Source organism: Ostrea edulis, chromosome 2 (assembly GCF_947568905.1).
Source record: "Ostrea edulis chromosome 2, xbOstEdul1.1, whole genome shotgun sequence".
In the NCBI taxonomy this organism is placed as follows: domain Eukaryota; kingdom Metazoa; phylum Mollusca; class Bivalvia; order Ostreida; family Ostreidae; genus Ostrea; species Ostrea edulis.
Genome location: NC_079165.1, coordinates 13,499,545 through 13,524,568, shown reverse-complemented (window position 1 = coordinate 13,524,568; position 25,024 = coordinate 13,499,545). Strand labels below are relative to the sequence as shown.

The window sequence follows — 25,024 nt, the reverse complement described above, 5'->3', positions numbered from 1 at the left end:
TCTCCTTGATGTGAATGAGAAAAATTTAAAAGACACAAAGTATTTTGAAGTTTTATTATTTTCATCAAATGTTGGTTAAGTGAAAATTAACATTCAATATCTGCTAAAAGAACATGCTTTTTCATCTCAAATAAATAAAATTATCTTGGAATTCAATGTACACTTAAAATGTTACATACTGGAAATAGTTAAAATGGAGTGAAATATGATATAATAAAGTTTTGTTCTCTATTTGGACAGTTTCCCAAAATACACAAAACACATGTGTTGTTTGACAATTGTCACATTTCAACCCCATATAGTATATTTATTCATGTTGAGAATGAAATTATAAAGCTCTTGCTATCTGAAGTCTCTTTACTGATCCCCGGTAGAGTAAATTCTCATCAAAATTTTCTGCACCTGGCAATTGTTGAGGTACTGGGTCATCATTCAAAAATTCTCGAAAGTTATCATCGTTCATGATGCAAATATTGTGCAGAATGCATCCTGTAACTATTGTGTGTATGATGCTCTCCACTTCATTTTGTTTGATGTGTTGCAGTCGAGTAAAACGTCCTTTCAATAGCCCAAATGCCCGCTCAACAGTGCTGCGTATACTGCTGTGTGTATAGTTGTAATGCAGCTGCACATTTGTAAGACGACCATTGTCCCTAAAAGGAGTCAATAACCAAGACATGTTAGGGTATGCAGAGTCCCCTAGTAAATGTCCCTCGCCACATAATGCTTGACCATTCTGAAAGAGTGGTGATTGTCGTAGAACTCGAGCATCATGCACTTTCCCAGGAAATCCAGCAAATATGTTGGTGAATCTTAAACCCTCTCGAACTACCGCTTGCAGAACAATGGAATAATAATCCTTACGATTATAGTAGTCTATTCCTCTGATTGATGGTTTTTCAATGGAAATGTGTGTTCCATCAATCATTCCAACAACACCTGGGAAATGTTTTAATCCCATGTACATATCCTACATTTCTTGTTGCTCTTGAGGTGTAGGCCATGAAATAATTATATTCAATAGATAATCGTGTATAAATGTTATCAAATTACGTATTGCGTAGGAGGCTGTATTTTCGTTCACACCAAATCTGTCAGCTATGGCTGCATATTTATCCATGCTAGCCATGTACCACAAGAATATCAAGAGGCGATCTTCTAAAGGTATCTGTGGCGATCCTCCTGTAGAATGTCTGCATAGAATCCCTGATACATTCTGTTCAACACATATCTCAGAAATTTTACCTCGGAGACATTCTACACTTATTCTGGAGACCCTGAAGAAAGTTTTAAATTCATCAACACGAAAGTGCAATGCAACATTGCCTGTGTAATTCTTCTGTCTGTGTCTCTCTTGTGGTAGGATACACTGGTTTGTTGATGAACTAAAAGAATATGAAATACTTCAGAATTAAGCCTAATAGTTTAGGATTTTATTTATGAGTATCCAATATTTAAAAACTGAATAAGTAGGCTTCCATTCTATTTCTATCCTAAAAGTACTGTTGCCCAATCTTGTAAGTTGTAACTGTTATTGTCAACTGGGGAGGGGGGGGGGGTTCATACCGACACCCCTTAAAAAATGCCTCAGAATGTTTTGACATGCGAAAATTACTCATATATATATATATATATATATATATATATATATATAAAAGAAATGGGTCAGACCCCCCACCCGCGCTAGATCCGATGCTGAAAGTATTGTTAAACAGAAATTCCTGTCTTACCCACTCTCAATCGTTCTTTTATCTATGGACGTTTGCTGTTTGCGGCTGTAATTCCCATTACTGGCATTCGTGAAATAAAGGGTAAGACTGAGGAATTTCGGAATAACACGCATTAGCTGTTACAAGACTACATACGAATCTACAATACTTACAAAAGTAGCAATAACGAAGCTCCAATGTTTTCTTCATCGTTATCTTCCCCATCGTTGGTATCAGGGTCTTCAATAATTAAAAAAGATGCTGTTTTCTCTACCAGATCCATATAGTCTATGAAGCGGAAGTGACGTATCCTACTTTCATTTTTATAGATTATCGACGTTTAGTCAAATTTCTGTTCGACTGGTACACCTCCGTTTAGTAAATTTCTTCTTCTGCGCAAGTGGGCGGAGCTTATTTTTATTCATCGGAAACGTACCAGTCGAAAACGCCAATTATGATGAGAAATACCCCGGTGAAGTTTGTCGTATGGCTGGAATCAGCGTCTGAAATGCGCTTACTACGCACATGGCAAGACGACGTTCAGAAGATGTCAGCTGTACAACTTTGAAATCGGAAAAATCAAGGTAAATTCTTGTAATTGAAATAATGAAGTATGAATACCTGAAACCAAAGTTGTCAACAATGAAAGTAGACAACATTTACGGTGTTTTATACATTGACACAATACTTTAGAGGTAATATATAGTTCTTTGTTTACGTACCGCACACGTCACACGTAGCCGATGTGTATAGGCGTAGCATTAGGTGTACACACGCAAGACAGGCCTATATGTTAGAGAATTGATGCTCAAATGGTACCCGTTGTTTCTTATTTATATAAACATGAGTACAGGTAGGTATCAGTAAAATCCAAAGGCACCTGAAATATGGACATCACATGTACTTACCCTACCCCCCCCCCCCCCCCCCCCCCCCACTCTTTCTTTTGATTTTTTTTTCTTGCAATAATTTCTCTGAAATAAGTAGATTCCCTGTCTATCTCATCCTTCTTTCGATTTATGTAATCGTTTCATGCATTTTGTAAGCTTCTACCGGTATGATTTAATTTATTTATTGATTCACCAAGCATGTTGGCATACAATCATGTTACACAATATGAGATATGTATAATGATGACAAACTAAATACTAACAGTTCATATGAATATATGTAAACACGTGTATATATATTTGGTATGTACATGTGACGTCAAACTGTATATATAATTTAGTATTGCATGTATAACATTAGCAGCCTATAATTTATTACAAAATTTGTGATGAATTAAGAATATTTCTTAAAAATGGAATATACCCCCTCCCCAAGTAGTGGAGGAGTACATGTATGTGTCACTTCTGGTTTTCCGGTAGCTTGTATGATGACTGTATTCTAGATACATATTTTGTTGAAAGCTATTTTGATTTTCAAGTTGTCAATTAAAACTATTTCTAAAAGAAATCCAACTCCGTCGTGAAGTATTCCCACAGATTCTTTTATGTACACAGTGATATAATACACATATTCATTGTAAAACAAGATACATATACACCCCCCCCCCCCTCCATCATTATGTATGTTTCATTGCAAGAGCAGATGTAGCATGGGTCCAGACTCCTACCCAAACCCACTCAATTTGAAAAGTAATTGCTCCATGACATTTTCATCCTTTTTAAAACTATCAAATTAAGTTATCCCCTTCCGTAAACTGTGTCTCATTGCAAGAGCAGCATGGGTCCAGATATAGACAACCACCCCTCAACAGTGTTTCATGAAAACATACATGTAGTGTATCATATTTTTGTATATATTCTACATCTATTTAGTAGATACTGCATGTTTGTACCCTTGTTTAGACCCCCCCCCCCCCCCCCACACACACACATCAAATGCAGGGATTGACACCCGAGACTATATTCCTGGATCAGCGCATGATTTGCACCGCGAATCGTCAGTTACAAAATACGCACTGAGTTTGGTCTGTTATTAAGCTCAGAAATATAAGAACTTGCTGTACTAATGGCTAGCACGTATGATGTGTTCGAGGTAATGCAGAGAATTCAACACCGCACCGATCTCTGTGAAATTAAATGCATACTTCTTTGCATCAGATTAAATTTTCAAAAAATATATATAGATACTGGTGTGTTGTTGCATTCATACCAAAGCGAATTTTTTTTTTTTTTTTTTTTTTTTGAATATATGTAATACATAAATTACACTTGTTTGTTTAGCACATTCACATTGAAGGAATTATTTCGTTTTAGGCCTAGATCGAGGGTAGATGCATATACATTCATGTGTGTAGTCGGATTAAAACCAGCTCCCTTCTACTAATGGTCCCTGACGACGATAGGGGAAGGGGGGGGGGGGTAATCAGACTGTCATTCATGAGGTTAAGATTGGAATTTAAACAATCTGATTATAATCAGATCTTTGATCCGCTCCGTTATTGTTTTGTCGTTACAAACGTACAATGTTTGAATACAAACTAGGCTTTAAAATGTTTCTGAAATTAGCTTTTAAATATAGCTGTCTTGGTTACTGGGAGTACAAGACCAACAGTCCGGTACAATATATTTATTACCAGACTGTTAACAGGCACTGTCCCTTGGTGCCCCCTGTAATCAAGTCAACAATTCATACCAGTCTGATTAAAACCAGCCCCCCTTCTCCTATCGTTAACCTGACGACGATAGGAGAAGGGGGGTTGGTTTTAATCAGACTGCAATTCATACCTTCTTTACTGAACACTTCGTACAATTAATTGTTTTCATTTATATAATCAATCTATTATAACCTCCCTGCATTAGCATAAACCATTCGGAACAACTGGATCCTGCATATACATGTGTTTTATACTTGCGTACTGTACTAGTTAAACTATAATTATACTGATTTTATTACAATTTTATATGCATTCACACAACACTTATCCGCTGTCTCAGAAACTGATGTGTGAAGCAGTTGGGCTATTTTATTGTATATACCATGTTGTTAATTTAAATCTTGTCTGCAATAAGTTTTTCATCAATAATTATAGATATGTGCAGTGCAGAAGTGTGAACTCTGACAGTATTAGTACTTTTGAATGATTTGTTATTTATTTCCATTCCTTGTTAACCTGTACATGCCCCCCCCCCCCCCCCCCCCCCCCCCCCCCCCCCCCCCCCTTCCCAAGGAACCTTGATTGGCGAATAAACAATATATATAGAGAGAGTTAAAAGATTAAAACTAAAGTAAATGTTTCTTGGTTAAAATACATTGGTTGTCCTGTGAACATGTATCATGTATACATTTACATAATAAATTGTAATTTTCCCGCCGTGTTACTCCCCTTTCCAGTATCTAATTTTGGATCAATATTCTACATCAGTACTGCGTTTGAATATTAATTAGATAGCGTGTTTACATGAATATCGAAGATAAAACTGGACGGCGGTAAGAGGAAAATAAGGGTATTGTGATACCATGGGATTATTTGAAAGCTTTGATCAAGGCTTTATCTAGAAATCACTGTCCAAATCTTGAAATATTCTTGAACAATACACTGAACTCGAGAAAAAACACAAATAAACAAAGTGCAGGGGTAAGTTTTCATCTTGCGGGCCATTTTTAACTTATTTGCAAGCGGATGATGCAATTTGGACAGTAAATACTCGATTCTGTGAAACTTATATATTTATATTATGCCATGTTTTTATTGGTTTATGTACAGCTGGCTGTGCGCCGTGTCGATTTATGATCATCTATTTGCGTCTTGTACAATCTGGTCAAATGACGTCATATGACCCTTGACATCTTAAGTAAACATGCGAAGTGAAAGTATAGGAGGCGTATATATGTTGTGGTATTTGAAAAGTGTCTTTAGTTTTGTAATATTAATAAATGAACTACACCCAAAACAATAGGATATAAAGCTTCATTTTTCTGAATAATTCTTACACATGACCTTAAGTCACACGCGTATTACTGAATCGAATGCTGTCTGACGTGTTTCATACTAATTGTCATTATATCGTTCGTTAACTTTCCCTCATTTGAAAAATTTGAAACTATTGAATGTTGTCCCCCCCCCCCCCCCCCCCCCCCCAAATTAAATCCAGGCAAGAAAAACCATTTAGAAAAAGCAATAATTCCAATGTAATTTATTACAATTGTTTTGATTTAACAAAAATAAAGCTGAACGAGAGTTTACACATCGATAAATCCGAAAGCGCGAGTCTTCATACGCGCCTGAAAACAAATAACGTAGTGCGGTGTTAATACAATGAATGGCTTGGAATTATAAGAATAACATTCTTTTTGAAGAATTTATCGGTGTTTAAACTTAACATAAAAGTGTTCAGTGCTTCGCACTTTTTATGTTAATTTTGTGAGTCCGGAGTTTACACATCGATGACTTCTTCAAAGAGAATGTTTAATCCTATAGTAACTGCCTGATGCACCGACATAGAGTAAACTATTGATACTAAATTGCAACTAAATGGATATTTAGAGGGAACAGGTAGCGCTTTACCAGTATAGTAAATTTCCTGATCTCCGGGGTCTTTTCGTTCCAGGGTTGGACCAAAATTATCATAGTCAAGAGTATCGTCTTTATCATTTGAAAGCCTTTTTGATTATCAATTTTAGTGCACATATATCAGGTAGACATTAATATCATAGCAAACAACAAACCATAAGCTGAGGATATGTGTGATATTGGAATTTTAAGAGAGGGATAGAGAGGGATAGAAAAGAGAGAGAAAGAAACAGAAAAGATAGACAGAGAGAGGCAGACAGGCACACAGACAAAGATGAGATAGTTTTCAGAAAACATCTACCCGTGGGGAACCGGGTTAGAATAGGTCCTCAGTACCCTTGCTTGTCGTAAAAGGCGACTAAAGGTCCTACGGATGAGACCGCAAAAACCGAGGCCCCGTGTCAAAGCAGGTGTGGCACGATAAAGATCCCTCCCTGCTCAAAGGCCATAAGCGCCGAACATAGGCCTAAATTTTGCAGCCCTTCATAGGCAGTGGTGAGGTCTCCATATGGTGAAGTATTCTCGAGAGGGACGTTAAACAATATTCAATCAATCAATCAGAAAACAGCTGGTTCCACCTATTCCAATGGGTATCAAACTTTGTGATTTCACCATCTTTATCAAAAATGAATTTTTGTATTTTTATTTTGGTGATACTGTATAAAACCTAAATGGACATCTAAGAAAAGCAAATAGGAAAGTAACAAACTTGTTAATTTCCAAGCACCAGGATTCTGACTCTATGGCTTTACCTAAATGGCCATAGATTATAAAAATAACATATTCTCTGTAACCACTCCAACATTTATCTGAGAGGTCTGATACGTACTGGCATTGACTTGAGGTAGTACCAAACAGATACGTAAACTTTTTCCTCAAGTTTATTTAATTATTTATTTATTTTGAAACTTTAATACACCGATTAGATAGGATAACTTGTAATGTAGGGGTCCCGAGTTCAATCCCCGATAGTTCAAATGATTTTTGTCCCTTCGTTGCAAAAATAACTTTTTGATTAACCAAAGTGTTGCTTAATTGAGCTCATATAATCACCTTAGAGTTTACATAAAACTGAACTAGATAAGAATATATTTAAGGAAGTAAGTTATTACTTACCGTAAGGAAAGGGATTGAATAAGATGTCATTCAAACACACATGTATAATTTAAGAAATACATATTGCATCTACATGTAGTTCCAGTAGATGCAGATGGCATGGGGAGAATAAGTAATACATATTGAATGGGACATAACATTTCGATATTGAAGTCAAATGCCAAGGTTACAAGTCAAGGTCAAAATACTTTCTCATAAGTACCTTGATTGGCAAGTCATGTATTAACAATTGTTAGTTTAAGGCATATTCTGACACATACTTAGTAAGCAGAGCTAATATTGAACTACAGGGTGAGGGGGATCAATGCCTCATGAATCAATCATAAATTACAATCTTTGTTGTATCTTATTAAATTTATTTAACTTGAACAATGTTTTAAGATCAATGATTCAATTTTAATGTCACACTTAATTCAAGTGGCAAGGTGAAAAAGAAAATGTACACGATCGTTTGATTAATTGATTGATTATATCTTGTTTTACGTCTCTTTCGCTTTTTCACTCATATGAAACCAAAATCGGTGAAAGGCTTTACATCTGGGCCTTTGCTCGGCGCTTACGGCCTTGAGCAGTGAGGGTTTTTTAGCGTTCCACACCAACTGTGACACGGGACATCCGTTTTTAACGTCATCTCCGAGGACCCGTGAACATTCACATCTGATGCCGAGTGGTTGGCGATGGAACTGTCACTCCCGGTTTTAACGACTTAGGTCTCTAGCGGCCGGGATTCGAACCCCGACCTTCCGCGTGCTGGGCGAACGCTTTAACCTCTAGACCACCTAGGTCACGATAATTTGAAAAAAGTGAAATGTTGAAATATGCATTTTCTAAATAGGGTAGTTATTTTGGTGAATGTTGATACAACTTTTAAGACATACAATGCAATTTATGATATATGTAAAATACACATATAGAAATCATACACATTTTTAATCAAAACGATAAAAAACAAAAAAATATCATTTCATTGAGTGAGATAGCAACGAGTCAAACAAAATTTTGAAAAATAAAGAGGAAGGATGGGTGTTTCTCGAGGTTTTCAGTAGTGTCCAAACGGTGGGAGAGTGTCCAAACGGTGACTAACAGGCTTAATCTCATATAATCTGAGGTCATAACACATCTGCGGTGCACAAGACCTAACAACCCCATGATCAGCAGAATGACCCTACAACAAAAGGCAAAATGATTCTCTCTCTCTCTCTCTCTCTCTCTCTCTCTCTCTCTCTCTCTCTCTCTCTCGGGAGGAGTGGACGAAAAAACATATAGACAACAATGACACCACCACCATTACCAACAACAACAAATACAACACTTTCAATAGCAACAACACCACTACCAACCAAAACAACAATAACAGATATTGTGTCCTGACATGAGTGACATGCACGTGTTACCATGGCAACCAAATTATGATAGTTTTAAATTACTTTTGCCAAATTAAGTGGATGTGCCAAAATTTGAAGAAGAAAAATCGGTGACAGTGCGTGCCGGACCCCTTATATAAATGTTTAAGCGGTTACGGAGAATGGGTCTTTAAAGCTTGAGTCTGTTCTGCCTTATTATGAAAAACACATAACTTGTGATGATCAATGTTTTATCTAGAGTTGTTTTCAAACATATCCATTCCAGTTTATCCCATATGCTAATTATGATCGACTTTAGGAATTTTGAAAATATGAAGAAAAAAAATCATCTTTTAAAAATCTCTGGAGTTTTTTTTTTTTTTTTTTTTTTTTTTTACAATTTTCATTTAAAAGTCTCTCCATTGTTATATCAGCAGAGGGATTAAAGCTCCTGGAAATTTTTTGTTTACTTTGTCATTTGTTTTAGGAATTTGTTTAGTGAAGTTACAAATCTCATGATTATTTTCAACTTATTTTTTGTTCTTGTTAAATTGTTGTTTAAAGTGCTATATTTTGCTTATTTTAAAGTACTGTTTTACTGAATCATTGTCTCATGTACACACAAGTATTTTTTTTTCACATATCAGTATTATCTTTCAAGGTATTAAAAATGTGTTTAGACTTTCGTAAACTTCTGATCTGTATCTTCAAGTTATGACCAACATGATTTACCATTTTTATTTTCAATGAATGAAATTCATACTCTAGCAAAACTGACATGTACTTTTTGCAATTTTATTCACATCTGAATACTTATTTTGTGATTTCTAATTACATGTTTTGATATTCAAAATTTTCAAAGGTCCAGCATTTCATTTCAAATAGTCTCTAGTGTGATCAATTTGGACATGAAATCTAACATACATACAGTGCTGTATTATTGTTTGTAAGATAAATAAATTCTAGGATTTTAATTGAAAGTTTGAAATATATTTTTAATGTATTTTGTTAATTGATACATTGCTATAACAAGACTGTTGTCCTCTCAGTGCTGAAAATCTAAAAAAAATGTTGGAATCCTAATAGTCCAAAATAAATCTACATGTAGGTCATATCGCATTTTGCATCGGTCCCAACTCCCCAATAAATCTTGACCGGTCCCAAAATATGAATGCATCATATTAAAGACGAAAAAAAAACCAAAAAAAAAAAAAAAAACCAACTATGCATAAGACCGGAAATTGTTGCTTTCTTTTGACTGTTTTTGAATTTAGAAGGCCCATATCTGTATCATTAAAGCGTTTTTGTATTCAAGCTGAAAAGTGATATGACGGTAAGCGGTAAATGTAGTACGGTCGAAAGCCGAAAGTCCCGGATAACGATTTTTTTTTTCGAGATTTCTCTCTTAACGCTGCATTTAATAACACACAATTTGCATAGGGTATTGTTTGTAACCTAGGTACATAAAAAATATAAACTTTTTCTGAGAATTCTTCAACAAAAGTACCAAAGCAGAGTTTTCACTTGCCAAAAAGCGGTAAATGTAGTAGTAGTACTACGTTTTATGAATGTCGGAACCCAAACACGATCGATTGATTGATTGGTTGCTGTTTTTCTGCCAAATTTTCAGTTATCTGGTGACACCCAGTTTTTATTGGTGGAATAGAGACCCATATACAAGTACCTGGAAAGAGACCACCGACCTTCCGAAAGTACACTGGGAAACTTTCTCACTTACCGGCGCGAGCGGGATTCCAACCCGCGCCGACAGAAGTGAGAGGCCGTGCGATTTTGAGCGCGATGGTCTTACCACTCGGCCACGGACAATGACCGATTTCAAAGCCCCTTTGCAAATACTGGGTTTTAAGTTACCCAATTCATGCAAAACTATTGATTAAGACTACATTTTATGTTTCTATGATTATTTCCACAACACGGAATAATAAAAATTGCTGTATTTTGTGATCGTGATATTGTTTTAATCGGAACATGTAGGTCCCCTTAGTGTGGTAAATTCGAACCTAAACAGCGTACTCGTACATGTAAAACGATAGATGAGGAAGTCTGTGGGTAATTAGTGATGATTATAAAATTAATCATTGATTCTGTTGCCCAGCTCACCCAGTCATGATATTTTGAATAAAAATTTTAACCCCGCAAGTATAGAAACTATATTCCCTGAAGTAAATAATGTAACCCGAAAACTGTGCTTTTACAATATTCTGTCATTTTGATGAAGAAAGGAAAAGGAATTGTGATAATACAGTCTTTAATCGTCTTGATAATGGAATGATATTAAAATTTGCCGTTTCTCTTCGATATATTACATGTACATGTAAATTACATATGACTACTTTAAATTACACTTTGTATGCATTAGTAGCCTACACTGCATCAAAATCGTAATTCAATTATAAAATAATTCAATAACGAATACGCTTCAACAACCGAAGTTTAAGAACTTCGCTTAAAATAGACATAGAATGGCGGTGTCAGAGACACATGCGTTTTGGTGTCATGTTTTGGACTTTCACTTTTACAGTGCCAGATAAGGTGTGGTCATAGTATTTTCATGCCATGAAGCATAAATTATTTTGGCAACTATAGTGCCAATATACATCTGTGGGTAAATTATTTGATTCAATGGAGAGGGTCATGTTGGACCTGGGTGGTGGACATTCCCCTCCAAAATACCAGTTATACAGTGGAAGCATCGATTGACGAATATAAAATGGACATCTTTGATAGAATGATGCTGCCAGTGGATATAAATGAAACTCTAAGACTTTTGTTAGATACAATCTTGTTGTAAATTACAGATGTGGTTCAGAGTGATAACAGACAAAATGCAGGATGACATCAACATACACAGTGCTTTGGAGGGCCAACAGAAAAATTCCATGTTTCCCCAAGTGCCCAAACTACGAAAACTGTGCAAAAAGTAGTTTCCAGCTTTCCTGTATTGTATAGCATTGTGGGTGGGTGGGTGGGTGGGTGCGTGTGTGTGTTTTCCGCCCAGTCCTGAACCTGTGTTGCTGAACAGACTCATTGATTTATATCAGTACACATGTGGATGTGAATTACAGGATTTCAAACTTTTAGAATTTACCAAGGACCCCTTCATAAATTCTGTTACACAGATTGTTTGTGAGGAAGATCTTGTCCCATTTGAGTCCAAGTGAGTTGCAGTATTTCAGCGGTGGAAGAAGTGACAATGTGTAGAATGTTGATGATGTCTACCCAGTTTGTGCTAATCACACTGATAAAGCTAAAAATGTTAACATAACATAAAAAGAATATCTAAAAGCAAAATGACAAATGACTGTATTTGAATGTTTACTTAAAATATACGGTATACCGTAGTAAAATATAAATAATGTTGCAAATACAAATAATTTTTTTTTTTTAAAAACCTGTCTGCCTCATTTGATTTTCTAAAATATGGCCTGAGAACATTTTTTTTTGGTTGGGTCTAAGACATGCATACATGCACAGTGTCACATTATAACTACATTCAAGAACCTGGCACACTACAAATAGCTTTAACTAAAACGAAGTAAGCACGATGTGTTTGTGCTACTTCATCAGATACACGGGCTCCAACATGGCAGCCGAACCAGAGGTTCGAACAGTTTGTTCCAAAGAAATACAGATAAGTAGCTGTATGAACGTTTATAATTTTCAGTTTTAGACTTGGTGAATATAATTTTGACATACAATCATTCGAACTGGTTTTGCGACAACTTGCATCTCTTGTATATTGAAACACATTTGGGTTACAGTGTATTTGGCATTTGGTTTTTAAAAGACATACGTTTGTGTATTAGAACTTCAGGACTGACTAAATCAAAGGCTTTAAATCAATAAACAGAACCTCCATACATGTTTTTAATCATTTATTAGTAAGATCAGTCGACGCTGTCTCACGTCAATGGCTTGGGTTAAATCCTGATTGACTATCTGTAATTATCTTCTTCGTGAATAAATATTCATTAAAGAAATTGAAAACACGCCGTCCAATATTACTGACAACTGGCAAAATAGAAACTGGTTTACGAAATGTCATCCCCCTGGTATCTACACTGGAACTACCCTAGCTCTTTTCAGGCATTAACAAATGTACATGAAGATATGTATTTGTTATAATTAAAATGTGAAATATCACACATACCATTAAATAACAACTTAAAAAGTTTAACGGACAAAATATAAATGCCTATGACTTTCGAATATGTCATTTTGGTGATTTCCTTTGCAATAAATGTAACTGTAGTGTGTGGAATTCTAAATGAACCAGTCAGTGTTAGTTGTTCGACCTCCGGTAAAGAAGAACAAAATGTTTGTCTATTACATGTTCTTTATTACAAACGAAATCATTAAAACAGGTAGCCCTAGATTCAAAATATGTAATAGTACTGTTGTCAGTTTGTAAATGTGCACATGATGTCGAACTTTGCTTCAATGACAAAATTGTTTCACTCGGGTTCACATGTCCTTTGGCCGAGTGGTACATTAATCGATTGCCTCATTCACAAAGCCTTGATCTTACAAGGGACTCGATTTCTGCTCGCTCTGTAGAGAGCCCAGTTATCCGCTGATTTGGACCGTAACGCTCTCTCATGTGGGAACTCGCAATTATATATCTCATTCAAAATTTCATCATTGATCCATTTCTCTGATATAACTTTTATTCGCCTTTCTTTCACACCGCATTTCAGTTACATATCTCAATTGTTTAAAGGGAATTGATACTTATCTTAATTCCGAAAACCCCGGTATTTCATATGAACTTTATTTTCCCCACGGACAGCATAAACTAGATGATGGTCATTTATACATACAAATATATTACGTCACAAACACCCCGTGGTTCGGACGCGTATATATGGTCAACGAGGATGTTTGGGTCTTTTGTTACTCTTGTGTGTTCTTTGATTATATGAAAAAATCCATGCATTTTCATTACGTTTTTAAAATTTGAATTCTTATTATCATTAGCATTGAATCACCCATAAATAATTTTTTTATAGAAGGTAATGTCTCCACATGTTTCTCAAAATGTCCACACCATTCACAATTATAATTTTGAGACCTATAGACAATTTCATAAGTGAACCGTCGGGAGTTACCTATTTTTATGTCAAAATTTAAAACTTCAGTGTCCACTTGTTGCAAACCAGTACAAAGCAACTACACCCAGTTGCGGATTCCCCCACCCCCTAAAATTTCCAAATTTAAGGTAAATCGTGGTAGAAAAATCTAGACGATAAAAGAAGCACAATTATTTCCACTCTCGGAGAAATAAATGACAACATCTTTTGATTTATTGAATTCCTTTTAATGGGAAAACTTACATTTTTCCAAAATCCCTTAAAATTTGCGTCATTTTATTAATTTGACCTTATTAGAAATGACAGAAAACAGTAAAAATTGCTGTAAAATCCAGAAACCTTCGGGGGTTCGCCTCCTGGGCCCCAACTCAGGACTTTGCCCTAGGCCCCGGACCCAGTGGGGGCCTTATGGCGGTCCCCAGACCCCTACCTCATATAATTGCGCTCCATCTAACCGCAATTCCTGGATCCGCCCCTGACACCCGCTCTAGGCGGGTCATATTATGGAATGACGTTGTGTGTATTTCATACTTTTAGCCTATGCAATAGATCGTACCTTTCAAAATTACAAGGTCTGCAATGTCTGACAAGATTAGTAACGCTCCAGTGACCTTGTAATTAATATACCCCCTCAGGTGATATCTTACCCCGACGACGTCGTGGTTTTCCAGATCGATACATTAGATTATGATGATCTAAGTAAAGTGCATGGTTTTAGATGGAGTTCTAGATTTGTCATTCACAGTAACAGGAAGTTTTATTCGCGGAGGTCCTTTGATAAGTTCGCGCTCCTTTGTTTATTAAATGCAGACCACGATGAATCCATGTATACATGCGATCGACACAAAAGATAGACAAGACGCATATACAAATAATTTCAACCCTTTTCAACTACCGCAAAGATAAATTCGCCGTATTCTTTATTGCACCCCCCCCCCCAAAAATCCTAAACATTATGTGTCATTGTGTATCAAGAATGAGAGCAGGGGTGATCGTTTGAATTAAATCTGACTTCTACATAAAATGTGCTGGAGCGTTCAATGTCTGCAAGTCTGATAACTGTACGAATAAAAGCCTTGGTTAATATTCCTACGCTCTTTATATGCCTCACTAAAATAAATTACTTTCTGTCAATTAAAAAAAAAGAAAAAAATACGCATGATAACATAGCATAAGGTCGCTGAACCTCTAGCGGTTGGGGTATACTAGTATTTAATCTGTCGATTATATGATTAAAAACAACAAACCGGAATCAATTCTAAGAGGAAAGGGTGTCATCGGCCGATTCACATACTATTTCAGTTTAAGTTGGATTATGAGATGTGTTTGTCACTGATCAATTTATATTTTAGATGGGCAAAAATTGGGAGTTGTGGAAAATGTCTGCCATCACTTCAGCTACTATCTAAGGATCTGACTTTTTACGTGCCTGTCTGCATGCAAAGAATTGTACAGTATATTAAGGACGGGGTTGCAAATTGAGGCAGCAGGCACACCTGCCCCCCCCCCCCCCCCCCCCCAGTTTTCAAAGTGGGGGTCTCTACCATGTTTGCCCCCACCCCACCCCACCGATACCAGTTATATGTAATGTATCATTACAATTGAACTACATTGTTCTAATGCCTGTTTCGTTATCATTTTAATCAGGTGCCTTTATTGAAGTGTAGTTTTGTATTTCTTTCATCGCAAGTGACGCTTCATCGTGTCGATATTTCCACAAACACACTTTCTGTCTCTGTTTCGGCAATCAGACAACAAACTGTATGTCATCGATTCGATATTCTAAACTTTTGCCATGTCTGCAGTTTTGACATATTCATAATGCAACCTTGAAAGGGGTTGAGGGCAGTGACTTTACAATTAAAAGCAAAAATAAAGAAAAAAATGGGATCAAAGAAAATGAAACAAAAACATCCCCCAACTTAAAATCTTTGAAGGAGCTTATCCAATTTCAATGTTGTTTTTATCCAGTACCCATATTATAATAGACCTAGGTACAACTACACATACTTTTCCTCATAATTATTTGATCAATTACAAAAGATGATTGAATTCCAACAAGAAAGTATGTTGCACTTCACTTGGTTTCTGTTATATTCAAAGTTAATATATCCTTAAATGAAAGATGGCAGTTCCTTATATTTTATGAGATTGATTAAGAATCATTATTTTGACTTATATTTTAATTGGATAATTTAGTTATTAAATTTCGAAATTCGAATTCCAAATCTCAAAATCCAATTGAAAGGTGACGATAACGAACGGTGATCAATCTCAAAACTCCTATCAGCAATACAAAATAGACAGTTGGACAAACATGGATCCCTGCATATACCAGTAGTGGGGTCAGGTGCCTAAGAGGAGTATGCACCCCCTGTCTACCTATCACACCCGCTGCGAGTCCTATACCTCGATTAGGTAAACAGAGTTACCCCTAGTCAAAATCAGACCACCGCGGAGGTCTAGAGGTTAGAGCATTCGCTCCGCAGGCGGGTGGCCGGTTTTCGAATCCAGACCTAAGTCGTTAAAACAGGTAGTGATAGTTCCATCGCCAAACGCTTGGCATTATGTGTAAATGTCACGGGTCCTTGGAGATGACCTTAAAAACGGATGTCCAGTGTCACAGTAAGTGTGTCACGCTAAAGAAGCCTAGCCTCACTGCTCAATGGCAGTAAGCGCCGAGCAAAGGTCTAACTTTGAAGCCCTTCACCGGTCTTGGTGGCGTTTCTAAAGGAGTGAAAAATTCGAGAGAGACGTTAAACAAGATACAATCAATCATGATCAGTATGCCAAGAACAGCCTAACAATCACTATAAAGCACGTCATAGAGTATTATAATAAGTTGTATTGGCAAACTAGATCGTTATAACGACAATAGAATTTGCAAATGCTGAATTTCAACGAGACTGATAAAACTCTTGCATCAACTTGTTTATCAGTAGTCTGTCTAAAAACTGGTCAGACACAGAACAAGCTCTCGTGTATCGAATCAGTTGAGATATATACACACCATATGCAGGTGATAATAGAATATTGCTACATAAATATGGGGAGCTGAAGATGAAGAAGCTGAACACATCCCGTTTGTCATAAAGTTTGGTTGTTAGATTGCCGTTAATATATTTTCAATAAAGTATCTAAGTATGAAACAGAAATGGACGGCTCTGTGGTGGTTTTTTTCTTATATCGTATTTCGACTGTCGATTTAGCATTTTGGGCTTTTGTATTTATACAATTTTAGAACGAAGGATAAATAAATGTCTAATATATTGTCCCGCTTACTTCATTATTGGAAAACCACGGTCGGTCGCACTTCATTTACCTCCCATGGGACACAACGTCGATATCTTCGCATAACTCATTGAAATGCACGACCTTACGTGACCTATCGTGGACCAATGGCAATCGCCGTATATATTCCACGAACTCAAAGTGTCAGCAGTAATGGCGGCGCCCATGAAAGTGTGTGTGTTTTGTTGTTGTCAAAGATATATAAATGAAAGCTCCAGATTTGGCATCCAATATGGTGATTATTTTGGCTGCTACGTCACTTTCATATGCCCCCCCCCCCCCCCTGCTATGCTTATTATAATCACTGTTACATAGCATGTCAATAAAATCCGTCATACATGATACAAATTAAAAATTAGATGCACATTTAAATCCAATATGTTCTTACAATCCCGTTCACATGTCTTATTCCAATTATCGTAGGTGAGACTTGAATTGTGTTTGTAAACACGAGAGAGGTATGTAAAGGTCATAATTACTTATTCAAATTGTGCCGACAACACAACTGGAACAAGTTACGACAGTTAATCAATACGCAGGTAGATTTAACATACATGTAACTACATTTATAGGCCTATAAACCGATGAAATACCAAGTCTGTTTAAAAAACACATTGCTCTCGTATGATGGATAACAGTGGGGAGACTACGAGTGCTGAACATGTAAACTTGTACATAGACTCGTACGCAGTAGTAAACGCTTGGTATCACAGGGTTTTTCCTTCCCAGTCTCTATAGACACAAATACAACATCCGCTTCAATAATACAGATAAAGCATCTCGCTGAAAGCTTTGTAACTTGTCCAACTTAAACATAGTCAAATTTTCGCCTCGAAAGCATGTTTTTCTATGCTCCCGAACACTGAAAATAAGGGACTTTTTCATTTGTTAAACATCGCAATAAGGAATGCTAAAGCGACCAATCGCATAAAAAATCCGAGACACACTTTCGAGCGAAAATATCAGCGTTTTGTCCCACGGGAGGTAAACGTGGTACGACCGACCGCGGGTTTCCGACCATGCGCTTACTTTTGCCGTAACCATACCGTCATGAAATTGTCCTTTAAAGCGGTAGGTAATATGTAATTTCAAAATTTATAGAAATTGCCCACTTTGTAATACTGTTTAAATAGTTGACGAATACTTTATCTTAGAATGTAAATCCCTGTTCAATTGTGGAAAGAATTTTGACTCCAAAATATTGTTATGTACCACACACACTGAATTTTAGAGAATTAATGACACATCAAACTTAAAAACATTTTTAAAAAAAACTATACATAATTATTTCTAAAATTGAGAAGTTAGTCTGCTTTTCTCCATAGCATGTATATTTATTGAATTTCCGAATCTCTTTGTATGCAATATGCCTTCACCTCTATTTTTGCTAATTAACATGTATGTGCATGTATTATTTGTATACTTGGCAATATTGTTGACATGACTACAAAATTATATCTATGTACCTCATGTAATTTGAATGAATAAAGAAAATGAATTGGTAATAAACGTTGCTTTTGATAGGTGAATTACTTTTGATAGGTAAACTATTTTTCTTGGTCTAAACATACTATAATTTTCCATGATAATATTGAAGTTTCAGATTCAGACATATAATTACACTATATCATATAATAATCATACTACATATATTATCATAACTTCACAGATTTTCTTTTTCTATGAATGAACAGAAAATTTTATTGATAAGCTAACTTTTGCTTCCTGGATTAAAAAAACCCTAAAAGAGCTAATTGCGTATGATGTGACCTCATTCGGACAGTGCATGACACATACATTGTAATGCACCGTAATTTCAGCTGATGAAATCGAATACAACAAAAGCATGCAAAGATAAAACACTACAACTAAGAAGTCACTAGATGTAAAATCATCGGGAAAAAGATCAAATAATGGTGGTAATCAAAACTTCTTCATAAACATTTAAATGCCCCAGATAATTATGTGTTGTCCACCAGGGTCAGAATTCTAGAAAACAAATTACCATTATACCAGTAAACCAACTTTGAGTACCTCTTTTCGTAAACAAGGAGCGGACCACTGGATGAAGACGCCGAGCATTTCATGTTGATATGTATGCAACGACAACACATTAAATGTAAGAATATTTTAATTTTCCAAAAGAAAGAACTTGACTATCATGGGACGTTTTTTTTTTGTTTTGTTTTTTCGAAATACACAAAACGTGAATGCAGCTATGAATATCTTTCATATAAGCAAATAAACCATGTCATATTTGATACATTTTCACCTTATGTCAACAGACAATTAATTCCATAACATTTTGTTATGTTGCATTGAGAGTTATGAATACCCTATTCGAAGAAGCCAAGGCTAGTCCATACTTGGATTTTTCAGACTGAGTTCTATGATTATAGATGTTGCCCACTACACACTCTACTCCACCGCGAGTTAAGAATGATTCATGCCGTCAGTTCCTTAAACTTAAATTGACTAACAAAGGAATGCATGCCGTCAACATAAGCAACATTCTTCGTCATAACAAAATCCAGTCTTGTATTACAGCATATATATTTCAAGTTCAAGTCGACATCCTATATTTCCTACAACTATACTTCTACTATTGCATCCATTTCTTTAGAATTACAAACAAAATTTACAGTGTGTAGACATATATAGAACATCTTAAACATAATCCGCCTGCGTGTTTATGTTCTTCGTCTTCTCTCAATTATATTCCAGCTGGACATGTCGTTACTGGTGATGATGATAGTGCAGAAAATGAACTACTGAAATCACTTATTTTTAAAGGTCCTCAATTCAGAGAACCCCGGTATTTCATTTCGTGACAGTAATGTACTTCATCTGTTATAACTTCTCTTAACGATCTTGACAGGCAATGGTCTAAATATGAATAATAAGTTGATACATTGTCAAAATGGATAAAAAGCATAAGTTGAATATTTAAAATCACATATTAGATTACGGTCGACAGGGGATACTCACACCTACTTAAAATTTGTTGAATGCGGCGGAAAACATCAAAACAATCAATCACTCCTCTTAGGCACCTGATCCCACCTCTGGTATATTCAAGGGTACGTGTTTGCTCAACTCTCTATTTTGTATTGCTTATTTGTATTGCTTATATCCCGTGGGGATCGGGTTAGAATAGGTCCTCAGTACCCCTTGCGTGTCGTAAGAGGCGACTAAATGGGGCGGTCCTTCGGATGAGACAGCCAAAACCGAGGTCCCGTGTCGCCCTGGTGTGACCCGATAAAGACCCCTCCCTGCTCAAAGGTTATAAGCGCCGAGCATTGGCCTAAATTTTGCAGTCCTTCACCAGCAGTGGTGACGTCTCCATATGCGTGAAATATTCTCGAGAGGGACGTAAAATAATATTCAATCAATCATGTATTGCTTATATAGGATATTGATGACTGTTCGTTAATTTCACTTTTCACACATTAAAACAAACGTACGTACATGCATCATACATCCTTCTGCGTTTAGTAAACTAGAAGTGATAAAACATAAGATATGTTACGCTGGGAATATATTTTGGTTACATCTAACAAAGCATATAGTAACATTGTCTTTATAAGCCTCATTATTATATATGTATTTTGAATGAACTTTGCTTTAATTCCACATTTAATAATCCTACTGAAACTCAGACTGTCCTTTCAAGAGACGAAATTCTTCAAAATCATACTTCAGTTTTAAACACATTTGATATCCCGGTCAATGAGCCGAATGAAAATGACCGTATTGATACTGGATTCCTAAACTTCGAAACAACCCTAACAAAGAAATATGCATTGCTGGATCAAGTGAATGTTTTACCAAGCCGCTATCTTTTCTCCTTACTTAAATATTAACACTATTGCACGGAAAAGGTACTGCGAGTGTCATATTTTGCTGATACTTGCTATTATTGTGCTGTTGGTGCTGATAAGTTCTGATGATTAATGATATTTTTACTGTTGGTACCGGTAATTTTTCTTGGTGCTGATAATTGTAGATATTTACAAAGTTTTATACTGTGATATTTACTGATAAGTGACAAGTGAAGGTAACAAGTGATCAATCTCAAACTCCTATAAGCAATACAAGATAGAGAGTTGGGCAAACACGGACCCCTGAATATACCAGATGTGGGATAAGGTGCCTAGGAGACGTATGCATCCCCTGTCGATCGGTCACACCTGCCGTAAGCCCAATGTCTTAATCTGTTAATAAATAGTCAAACTCAGAAAGCTAAGAACGAGCTAACAATTGGTGTGAAACATATCAGGCAATATTTGACCCAATAATAGGTTGTAATGACAAACTAGATCATTATAACGACCATAGAATTTGCATAATGCTGACTTTAAACGAGACTGTTGAAACCCCTCTACCATCAACTTGTCTGTCAGTAGTCTGCTTCAATATGCCAAGTATTGTCGGAAAGTGTTGTCGGTACTGAGAAGTAATGATAAATTTTGTGGTTATTGGTCGCCTAAATGTGGCGCAGGCTAAATAAACATGATAAAGGATTTAAATGTTTAGTGCTCATTACCCTCTCTCCGAGTGTAATTTACCTTTATAAGAAATGCCATGTTAAAGTAAGATGGGACGTTTAATCATATGTATGATCACGTGGTTTGTTTAATCTAAATAAATTGTTCATAATAACACAGATATGCTAATAATTTAACAAAAGACTGTAATCTAAACTTACCAAAACAGACGTCTCCGTGTATAGTTATAATCGTTAAACATAGTGTTAAATGAATTATCCACCTCATCATTAATGCCCCGTGGGATTCCGGATTAGACTATGTCCTCAGTACCCCTTGTTTGTCGTAAGAGGCGACTAAATGGAGCGTTCCTTCGGATGAGACCGTACAAACCGAGGTCCCGTGTCACAGCAAGTGTGGTACAGTAAAGATCTCTCCTTGCTCAAAGGCCGTAAGCGCAGAGCATAGGCCTAAATTTTGCAGACCTTCACCAACAATGATGACGTCTCCATATGAGTGAAATATTTTCAAGCGCGACGTTAAATAGTATAAAACTGACCAACCACATTTAATGATTAGGTAGAACAAAGCAATCGTACAAACTGACAGAGGGGGGAATACCCCAAATGATTTCAAACATTCTTTGGCAACATACAGTTGATCAATGATGAAGTTTGGTTCTGCTCTACTGAAATGTATTATATTGTAGTTCTCTACATTGCGGTATAGATAGAAAATATAATCAATTGTCATGTATTTGTAAAGTTATTAAAGGTTGTGTGATCTGCTATTTAACTGAGTTTACTCGCGTAGAAGTTCTAACTTCAGCATATAATGAAAATACCAATACAACTGTTATATTTACAACTGACCATAATGCTCTACATACAATGTCTCCTTCTTTACACCTAGAAACCAGAAAACAAACTCTAAAGTCTAAGGCTTTTAAATATCATACATTTTTTTCCTAACGAGAGGGAAACGTGTTTCATTATGCATATTGATAAATATATCCTGTTTATATGGCATTGGGAAAATGTGTCACAAGATGAAATACCTCATGTTTGATATATTGATTTCATTCCATTATATTGTTCATAAATTCATTATTTAATTACATGTAAATAACACAAATAGCATCGTAAGCTGTTCCATCCCATTCATATTCATTGGGATGAACGCTGATTGGCAGAGAGGGGAGTGTGAAAGGTCTGTGTGGTTTGTGTATGGGTGTGTGCTTCCAGTGCTTCCAGTGCTACGATTGTGATTATCTTGTGTTGTTTTACTGGTTGTCTTGCTATATAAAGTTCGCGCCAAATTCCAGACGTATGCCACAAAACACTATTATATATTTACGTAAAAAAAAACCCACATCCAATAAAACTTAGTTTCACGGCAATTTCCATTTACATAAATCATAGACATTGATTGATTGAATGAATATTGTTTAACGACCCTCTCGAGATTTTTTTCACGCATATGGATACGTCAACATTGCTGGTGAAACGTTGCAAAATTCAGGCTTATACTCAGTGCTAAAGACCTTTTAGCCGGGAGGGATCTCTATTGTGCAACACTTGCTGTGACACGGTATCTCGGTTTTTCGATCTCATCTAAAGGACTGTCCCACGTTGTCGCTTCTTACGGAAAGCAAGGGGGTACTTTATAAAGAACAAGGTACGGTTGTATACATAAAAAGGCCCAAAAAATTTCTCTCTATAAAATGTGTCTGGAATTAACCTTAATCAGCGTTTTAAGAAAGTAAAATAAATGCCAGGTATACTATGTCAACAAAATCAGAATGATAGTCCTAAATGGATAGCATTATGACATCATGAATAAGACATTTCCCGCCTTTTCTCAAAATAAGCCTGAAAACTGTCAAATGTCATACAAATTATTGCTCAGGAAAAGATGTGCGCATTTGTCGAGCAAAATGAAAATGATATATATTGTGTATTATTTTGAGATGAAAAACATGCTTCAATATGAATTTGCTCGACGCATGCGCTGTATGTTTTTTAAAAGGAAAACCACCTGAATTTGTGGATATTTTCATTGAAAATGGCATTTTTGCAATTTTATGCCAACTTCAAGCTCTCGTCATATGACACAAATCATTTTGCTGATTAAACTGAGTGAATTTTGGGTTTGCTAAACTATTCCTTAATTGAATGCCAGGATTTGAGCTCCAAGTGAAATCATCAATATTTTGGGCCAGATGACTATAGAAACTGTACCTACTTCTTTGGCAAGTCCTATCAAAGTATATTTGTCTTTACGGTTCATTAATTCTCTATAGCTAATAATATTTCGACAATAAGTTAAGCGTTTTCGCAAGAATCTACACCTTTCAGGAAGCAAATACGTACAGCTGAACAAATAATGGAATTTATCACCCAGTTCTAGTTTGTTACAAAGAGTACATACTCGTTCAGACCTATCAGTACTTAAAAACCTGCCAGATTCAAATGACAATTTATGGCTACTGCATCTAAAGCGACACAAATTATACAGTAAATCTTGTGGTAGTGTAGTTAAATAATTTTCAAAAACAAAACATGTCTTGCACATCCTATAATTAGAACACTTGGATGAATTATATATTTCATCTTTCTAGGTTTCAACAAATGAGTTATACAAAAATTGTTTAACCGTTTTAGATAAATAAAAGTTGACATCAACATGATAATCGTTCCAAATCTGGATATTACCAGTCCTAATTCAGATATCTTTCATACAATTTAACTATTTTGAATGATATGCTTTTCCTTTATATAACTTGTATAATATGTTGTACAAAGTATAGGAGATCTTTTCATGATTACCATTTATAATGCGTTCCCAGAAACCAATCATTCTTGCACTAATAGGAATGGACATAGATATTCTACCAAGTTCCCCATATATTATACAGGTTGGTTAACATTTTTTAACTTTAGTATATACTTACAAAATTCAAGATGCAATCTTGCAATGATATTATTATCTTCATAACCTCATGCATCTGCTCCAGACATCAAGATGGGAGAAATCATTGAATCAAACAATTGTAATAGTATATGTATAGGTAAGCATAATTTTCTAGATTTACTTAATACATAGGGCATGGCTTTTCTTGCTTGTTGTACAAGTTTGTTTTTGTTAGGTTTAAATCCCTTCTCTACCGTACCGGTCAATTTGACCGATGGCGCGTAAAAACAGGGCAACGCAAAAGGAGTGCCTCTAAATCTTTGAAACTACGGTCATAAGATATATGATCTATATATCAAATTTTTGAAAATTTTCTGTATTTTTTGACTATGTAAAAATCAATATAGTAAGTAAAGCCATTAGATTAAAAAAAAAAAGCATTTAAAGTGAAGGATGGCTTCGTCTAAATATGACGCAACGCTTTGTCGCAAGGTCATTTTCCCCTTCGAAATGATTTTTTTTTTTTATTTTC

The 25,024-nt window shown here is 35.8% G+C and overlaps 1 protein-coding gene across 1 annotated transcript in view; it reads right to left on the bottom strand.

Moving 5' to 3' along the window:
- LOC125678817 (low-density lipoprotein receptor-related protein 4-like) overlaps positions 1-22,078 on the bottom strand; it is a 141,342-nt gene extending 119,264 nt beyond the window's left edge. The window contains exon 1 of the mRNA XM_056157235.1: positions 21,801-22,078. Coding sequence (XP_056013210.1) covers positions 21,801-21,870 — 70 coding nt within the window. The 5' untranslated portion in view covers positions 21,871-22,078. The remainder of the gene's footprint in view (positions 1-21,800) is intronic.
- Between the last annotated feature and the right edge of the window lie 2,946 nt (positions 22,079-25,024).